Source organism: Beta vulgaris, chromosome 9 (assembly GCF_026745355.1).
Source record: "Beta vulgaris subsp. vulgaris cultivar EL10 chromosome 9, EL10.2, whole genome shotgun sequence".
NCBI lineage: Eukaryota > Viridiplantae > Streptophyta > Magnoliopsida > Caryophyllales > Amaranthaceae > Beta > Beta vulgaris.
The window spans coordinates 3,019,424-3,028,209 of NC_079210.1; the positions used below are offsets into that span (position 1 = coordinate 3,019,424).

At 36.7% G+C, this 8,786-nt stretch overlaps 1 protein-coding gene across 1 annotated transcript; it reads left to right on the forward strand.

The window, feature by feature from the left end:
- The first annotated feature begins 976 nt into the window (after positions 1-976).
- On the forward strand, positions 977-3,650 carry LOC104902699 (two-pore potassium channel 3). Its single transcript, XM_010690572.4, has 2 exons — positions 977-2,271; positions 3,149-3,650. Exons 1-2 carry the CDS (start codon positions 1,124-1,126, stop codon positions 3,342-3,344), a joined length of 1,344 nt encoding a protein of 447 aa, XP_010688874.2. The 5' UTR covers positions 977-1,123; the 3' UTR covers positions 3,345-3,650.
- Positions 3,651-8,786: the final 5,136 nt, after the last annotated feature.

An 8,786-nucleotide genomic window follows, 5' to 3' on the forward strand; every position in this document is an offset into this window, starting at 1 on the left:
CTGAAAAGGACTTGGATACAGGTGAACTACTGCAATTAAAACAGATGGCAGTTTCAACTGCTGGTTGCGTTGTTGACTTGTAGGAAGAACACATAAAAACGAGAGTTTATTTTGTAAGAGACGTCTGTTTTTAAATTGAAATTAGGTAATTGTAAACTCAATATTAAAAAGAGAATTAGCCCAATAGTGGCTAGGTTAATTTCTTTCGGTGACTAGTTTAATCCATTTAGTGACTAGGTCTAATTTTATATCAAAATTAGCCCGTCTTTTTTAATAATTTTTGTAGAAACGAAGAAAGAAAACAAAATTATAAAACAATATGTACAATAAAAACGTAATTTTCTTAGAACTTCATTAATTTTGCATAGATTCAAAGGATGAAAATTTGAAAATTATGAAATTGTTTGATTGACAAAGATATAAATAAGATTCACTTCTTTTTTTTTTTGACATAAGTTACGTCCACTTATTAAGCATTTCTACTTTTTGAATTAATCATTAATTTTCATCAATCTCCCTGATATAAGTTGAATTTCTTATATCAATTCATACTTATTGAACTCAAACCAAATAATTTTTAATTTGTAACTTGTATAAAGTAAAACTTCTTTGACAATGGTAATTCTTAAAAGGGTTATGCTATATGCAGCCTTAGGGTTGCATATAAGACATAAATACACTACTTAAAATGAAAATAAGTTGCGAATTTATGAATTTTTTTCGCATCAACCGATGTAATAAATGATCAATTAATGCAACTTATTTCCATTTTAAGCTTCTTATATATAGCCCTTAGGATTGCATATAACTTTTTCCTTCTTAAAAAGCTAAACTTGTTACATTCATCCAAACCGCCAGATGATTGTTTAAGAAAAAGGACAAGGTAAAACAACTATCAAGCAAATAGACAAGCCCTTTTCCTTGACCAATAGCTGGAAACCTAAAACTTGTACATCCCTCAAACATAAGAGCCTTCAAAAATAAAACATGACACCCACAAAGCCAAACACATATATCCTGCCTATAATTCTTCCTATGTGAACTATCAAAAAAAAAAGTCACCCTACAAGATCTCACTTTGCTGTAAAACTAGAGAAAGCCTCAATTACTTGCAAATTCAACAATGGATGAACCATTTCTACCTCAAGTTGAAGATACAACCAACACTCCACGATCAAGGCGACATCAGTATATTCATGATCCAGGCACACCACGAGCATCAGCGCGACAGTTTATCCCTGCAGCCTTCATTGATCGAGGTACACCACGGCGTCAATCATCTCTAAGAAGTCTTCTTCTAAACAACAACAATGAAGCACTTCATCCATTCATCACAACTCCGCGAGCTAATTCCATTGCTCGAAAAAAACTAATGGAGCGCCAATCTACTCTTAAACTTCTCAATGATGACAGAAATACTACTCCTCTCATTGCAACACCACTAGATAAAGATCTCATCATCAATTTTGACAGATCAAGCTCAGCTCCTCCTCTGTTCACAGATGAAAAGGGGCTCATCCAACTTAGCTCCCTTGATCACAGGCATCGACCCAAGAAAGCGCCTCGAATCCTCCAGCTAGCTCTGCTCGGATTGCTGCTATACATCATTGTTGGAGTCACAGTATTCACATTAACCCATGACACATTTAATGGTCATAGAACTGTTAAACTGGTAGATGCCCTGTATTATACTGTTGTTACATTATCTACCATTGGATATGGTGATATAACCCCGGCATCAACGTTCACTAAGCTGTTTACATGTGCATTCATTCTAGTCGGGTTTGGGTTTATCGATATTCTGTTAAACGGGTTGGTCACTTATGTGCTTGATTCACAGGAGGAAGTATTACTAGATGAAACTAAGTTGAATAAACTTATAAGAGATTATGTGATTGATAAAAAAAAAGGTAGAATGAGGATAAGAACTAAGGTATGTTTGGCTTTAGGAGTGGTTATTGTTTTCCTTAGTATTGGGACAGTTACAGTACATTTCTTGGAGAAGTTGAATTGGGTGGATAGCTTTTACCTGTCTGTAACATCGGTTACTACTGTTGGTTATGGAGATCATGCCTTTAAGACAGCAGCCGGAAGATGCTTCGCGATTATTTGGTTATTGGCGAGTACATTGGCGGTTGCTAAAGCGTTCTTGTATCTTACTGAGTATCGGCTCGAGAAGAGGAACAGAAGGATGGCAAAAGATGTTCTTAAGAAGAAATTGACTCTTGGAGATCTAATGGCAGCTGATATGGATCATGATGGATGTATCAGGTGATAAACTTTAGAATTTTTCCTTAAATAAAATTTATTGGTGGTAGTTCCATGATATTAATCTAGAAAATCATTCATATAGAAGAAGGTAACATAGTCTAATTGCAATAAAATCATCATAAAAGTACATGTAGAATTGTAGGCTAATTAAGTCTGTGTTAGCTAAAGATCTTGATGTTAGAATTCTAGAGTTGCCAATTTCAACTCTGGACTATTAGCCTGTAGAAAACATCAACACATTGGCTGGTAAGGCATGCATAACATGCTAAGAAAATACACCACTGATCTCATGAGCCAAAGGGGAACGCTCTACCCACTTGAGCTAACTCCTATCCTCATGGCTAGCACGAAACAAGGTCATGCTTAACCAAGTTAAACCTATCCTTGTGTTGTTTAGACGTATTTACTTTGATCAAATTTTAAGGTTTTCTCATCAGATGAGATACAAAGAAAGGAGGGTTCAGATGTATGCAACCTTAAAACAATACTGGAGAGATACTTTCCAATGGACTATTAATCTTTCATCCAGCCAAATAAGATAGCTAGACTATATTCAGAGGGGTAGATGAGGGTGTGCAAGGAGCCCAACAACACAGGGCCAAATTATAAAGGCCCAAAAATATATTATTTTGAAATTTGTACTTCATATTTGAAGAAATCACCCTTGTTTCCCACCCTTAATAAATTTGTCAATGATTTATCTTTAGATTTTCAACTTTATATCTTTAGAACTCTAACCTTCCATCTTTATTTTCTATAAATTTAGGGGCCCATTTTTCAGGTTAGAACCGGGGCCCCAAAATTCTCAAGACGGCCCTGACTATATTATGTAATAAAAGATCAGGATAGTTTTGACAGTATATTTGGTTTTGTGCAGTAAATCAGAGTATGTAATATTCAAGCTCAAAGAGATGGGAACGATAACAGACAACGACGTGGAGGAAATCTGCAAGCAGTTTGATGCTCTGGAGTACACCTACAACCGAAAAATCACCATCACTGATCTCATGGAAGATGGGGCAGAATCATGCCCTAAAGATGAACATCATGAGCCAAGTCACACCAAAACATGAAATTCTTCCTGTTTGCTGGCCTCGCTCGCACCCCTCCTCCTCATTCAACCTCTCTTCCTTGGACATTAATAGCATGAGCAGGTGTTTTCATTGGCATGTAAATAGTGGTATGCATGAACTTGTATCTGGGTGAGCTTTGTATATGTGAGAGATAAGAACTGATTGTTTCCTGATCAAGTGAATTTCACGATTTTGCATGTTAGGAAAACAAAGTTATACAATTAATATGTATCCTGATGAACAAATGGAACAAAAGATTCAAAGCAATAGCATACTAGAGTTAGGTGCTTTCTGCCACCATTTTGATATCCAAGAGTTGTGTATTATACATTTATGTATGCTTGAGAATGCAAATAAGTATTGTTTCACATTGCTCGGAGAAGCATCATATGCTCCGGCGAGTTGATGATGCAAGAGCTTAACTCTCTGCCATTTGTTTAACTATAGGGAGATAGAATTCAGAAAGGAATATAAGAGAAGACAAAATCAGATTAGAAACAAGAGAGAGAGATTAGAAGGGAAGGATTTGCTTAATTTCTTTCATAACCTGCTTATACAACTTAAGCAAGTATAGGCATCATTTACAAGCATTTGAATACCTATAGCTTCAATTCAGTTAGTTATAACAACTAACAGAATTTGGCGCCAAACTTAACTAACTTTAGCTTAGTTAGCTAAATTAGTTACTAATAATAGTTTGACCCATATCATACCTTCCCCCATCAAAAAGACTTGTCCCCAAGTCTAGTATTACAAGAATTACACTACAAAAGAAGGAAATTGCAAAGTAAATTCAGAAGCAATCTCCCAAGTAGCTTCATGTGATGGAAAATCTTTCCAATGCACCAAATACTGCAACTGATCTTGGCCTTGCAAATGTATTGTTCTGTGAGCTAAAACAGCAGCAGGGACCCTAGGTGAGGTAGAAGATTCACCTTGAAACCAAGATGGAATGTGTGTTGCTATAGGGAGGCTGCCCTGAAAACGTTTCAATTGATGAGAGACATGAAACACATTGTGAATTTTCGCTTCAGCAGGGAGTTTAAGCTTGTAAGCAACCTTGCCAATTGTTTCCAAGATCTAAAAACGCCCATAGTACTTAGGACTGAGCTTGTGATTGCTTCTATGTTTGACAGTGAGTTGCCTATAGGGTTGTAATTTCAACCACACCCATTCTCCCACCAAAAAAGTTATGTCTGTGTTTGTCAGCTAAATTCTTCATTCTACATTGTGCTCTAGCTAGATGAAATTTCACCAATGCAATCATAGCTTCTCTTCTAAGTAGGCTTCTGTCAACCTCATCATTAGGTGAATCTCCAGCTAAGTAGGGTAGATGCACAGGAGGGGATTGGTTATAAACCACCTCATAAGGTGTTAACTGAATAGAGGTATGAAAATGTGTGTTATACCACCATTCTGCTACTGGTAACCAAATACACCAATCCTTAGGTGAATCCCCACACATACACCTGAGATAAGTCTCAACACATCTGTTCACTACTTCAGTTTGTCCATCTGTCTCTGGATGATAAGCAGAAGAGAGAAGAAATTCAGTGCCATGAAGAGAAAACAACCCTTTCCAGAACTGACTAAGGAAAACAGAATCCCTGTTACTGACAATAGACTTAGGCCAACCATGGAGCTTAAAGACATTGTCCAAATAAGCCTGAGCCACTTGTATTGCTGTAAATGGATGGCTTAAGGGCATGAAGTGGGCATCTTTACTCAATCTATCCACTACCACAAATATAACTTCTTTTCCCATGGACTTAGGTAACCCAGTAATAAAGTCCATAGAGATATCTACCCATACTTCTTCAGGTATAGGCAAGGGTTGTAATAGGCCTGGATTAGCTGCATTTTCATACTTGGATGCTTGACAAATTGCACAAACTTTGACAAACTGCTGCACACTCTTTGTCATACCCTTCCAGTAAAAAAGAGTATTAACTTTCTTCAAAGTAATATCTCTTCCAGCATGGCCACTTTCAGGTGATGAATGTTGCCATAAGAGAATTTTAGCTTTAAGTGTGGGATCTGGACCAACCACAATCTTGGTATGTTTTCTGATCAAGCCTTCTACTAAAACATATTCATCAATCTGAGCTGTAGTGTGTAACTTATCAAGCAAATCACTTAAGAAAGGATCTAATTGATAGCTAGCTTGTATAAGAGTGCTTAAATCAGAAGAGATAAGAGAGATAGCCATACAAACAATTTCAGCACCATGGACTCTAGATAATGCATCAGCTGCTAGATTTTCCTTCCCAGATTTGTACTGAATTTTATAACTGAAACCCATAAGTTTAGATAACCAGAATTGTTGGAAAGGAGTTGAGATTTTCTATTGTAATAACCACTTCAAGCTCTTTTGATCTGTCTTGATCACAAACTGGTTACTCATCAGATATTGTTCCCATTTTTGCACTGAAAAAACTATAGCCAATAGTTCTTTTTTCATATACAGACAAGGACTGCCACCTAGGACCCAATGTTCTGCTGATAAAAGCTATTGGATGATCCTCCTGCATAAGCACTGCACCAATACCATACTTAGATGCATCTGTTTCAACAACAAACACCTTATTAAAATCAGGAACAGCTAACACAGGTGCAGTAGTTAAAGCAGATTTTAAAGATTCTAAAGCATGCTGAGCTTCATCAGTCCAGTGAAAAGCTCCCTTCTTGAGTAAATTTGTTAAAGGTTTGCTAATGATTGCAAAGCCCTTGACAAATTTTCTATAATACCCTACTAGACCAAGGAAGCTGCGCAAATCCTTGACAGAAGTAGGAGTAGGCCAGCTAGCTATTGCTGCTACTTTCTGAGGGTCTGTTTCTACACCTTTGTTGGATATGAAATGGCCCAGGTATTCAACTCGATCAGTAGCAAATATACACTTGCTAGCTTTGTAACTTATTCTTCTGCATTAGAATGAAAACTTCCTCCAAATGCCTCCAGTGATCCTCTAGTGTGCCACTATACACTAATATATCATCAAAAAACACCAAGACACTCTTCCTGAGTAAGGGCTTGAACACCTGATTCATCCATCCTTGGAAAGAAGTTGGGGCATTTGTCAAGCCAAAAGGCATGACTAAGAATTCATAGTGGCATGTGTGTGTTTTAAACACATCTCCATCATGCATTCTAAGCTGATGGTAACCAGCCCTTAGATCCAGCTTAGTAAACACCTTGGCTCCTGAAAGCTCATCAATAAGTTCATCCATTACTGGAATTGGAAACTTATTCTTGATAGTTCTTCTATTTAATTCTCTGTAATCTATACAAAGCCTCCAAGTACCATCTTTCTTTCCCACAAGAACTACTGGGGATGCAAATGGAGTAGATATATCTTGAATTTTTGCCCCTGTCCAACATTTCCTGTACCAATTGTTCTATAACATCTCTTTGCTTCAAGGAATATCTATATGGTCTAATGTTTACAGGCCCTTTTCCTTCCTCCAACACTACTCTATGATCAAAAACTCCTCTGCTAGGTGGTAAATCTATCGGATCTTCAAAGATAGCCTTGTATTTCTCCTTCAATTCCTCTAACTCATTGTAAATAATAGAAGTAGTTGCTGTTACTTTAATAGAGTTGCAAGAAGTATCTAGCACTTGTAGCAGGCATACATGAGCTGTTGTAGTAAACAGCTTGCTAGAAGGTTCTCCTTCTACTATTTTGAGCTTGTTTGGTGATATACCTTGAAGAGTACACTTTCTACCTTCCATAACAAACTCCATCACCAAATTCTTGAAATCCCAACTGATAGGACCCAAAGTACTCAGCCATTATACTCCTAGTACCATATCACAACTTCCCAAAGAAATCAGTAAAGTATCAGTAACAAATTTCTTGCCTAACATACTCCACTGAAAATCTTTGCTCATGTGTGTACAAGCTATATGATTGCCATCAGCAACAGCCACTGATTGAGGGTCTATGGCATTCAATGAGCAACCTAACTTCTTGGCAACAGCAGTATCAAGAAAATTGTGAGTGCTCCCTGAATCAATAAGAATATGTAGAGGCTTTCCATTCACCAAGCCTTGTACTCTCATGGTATGGTAACTCTGATTACCAGATAAGGCATTCACTGAAATTTGAGGAAATATTTCAGATGATGGTAACTGTTGCTCATCTTCATTACTACTATTCTCTACTGACTGCCCCCCTTGTTTGTCCCCTTCTCCTAAGAACTCCATAGTGAATAATTGGGGTTCTTTAAACTGACACTTATGTCCCCTTTCATAAGTTTGGTCACAATAGTAACACAAACCTTTAGCTATTTTTTCAGCTCTCACATCTGCTGATATGTGTTTAAATGGTCTGGTATTTTGGAATTTAGTGAGGGTTTTATCTGTGTTTACAGGTGTAGGTAGTAATGGTGGTTTATTTGCATTATGGTTATAAGGGATTGATTGTAAGGGTTTAGCTGCAATTGGTTTAGAATAAGGTCTATGGTTTAATATGGTAAATTGTTCTTCAGATAGCCTAGCATGCTCAATAGCTTCAGAAATATTGGTAGGTTTAAAGGCTCTTACAAATGGTTTACTAGAATCTTTCAATCCACCCACAAAACTATCCAACAAATAAGAATCAAGTAATATATGACCACTTTGCATCACAAGAGATTTCAAACTCTCAAATTCATCAATATAATCTTCTAGTGACCCAGACTGATTCAACTTATTAAACTGCTCTACTACATTCAAACTTCTGCTATCTTTAAATCTTGCTACTAAATCAATTATAAAATCAGCCCAATCTACATTTCCTCTTACTGACAGATAACTTGTAACCCAACTTTCAGCTCTATCTATCATGTAAAGTGATGCTAGATTAACCTTCTGCTCATCAGGAATTCTACATAATGCAAAATATCTACATCACTTCTTAATCCAGTTTCTAGGATTAGACCCATCAAACTTAGGAAATTCAAGCTTTGGGTTCATACCTTGATGTCTGAAATTGCTATTAACAGTTGTTCTAGGACTTGCATCAGAAGAACTACTAGTTTCTTTTAATTCTCTGATCATCTGCATCAAATCTTGCATTGTTTTTGCTTGTTCTTCCAACCTTTTCTCCAGGCCTTTGACATGTTCTTCCATCATTAAAGCCTTTCTTGTTGCAGGCATAGAACACAAGTTTTTGTTTGTTTTAATGGCGGAAGTGAATGTGAAAAGTGTCTGCTCTGATACCACTGATGCAGGAGCTTAACTCTTTGCCATTTGTTTAACTATAGGGAGATAGAATTCAGAAAGGAATATAAGAGAAGACAAAATCAGATTAGAAACAAGAGAGAGATAAAAGAATATAGAGAGAGAGAGAGATTAGAAGGGAAGGATTTGCAATTAATTTCTTTCATAACCTGCTTATACAACTTAAGCAAGTATATATAGGCATCATTTACAAGCAACTGAATACCTATAGCTTCAAT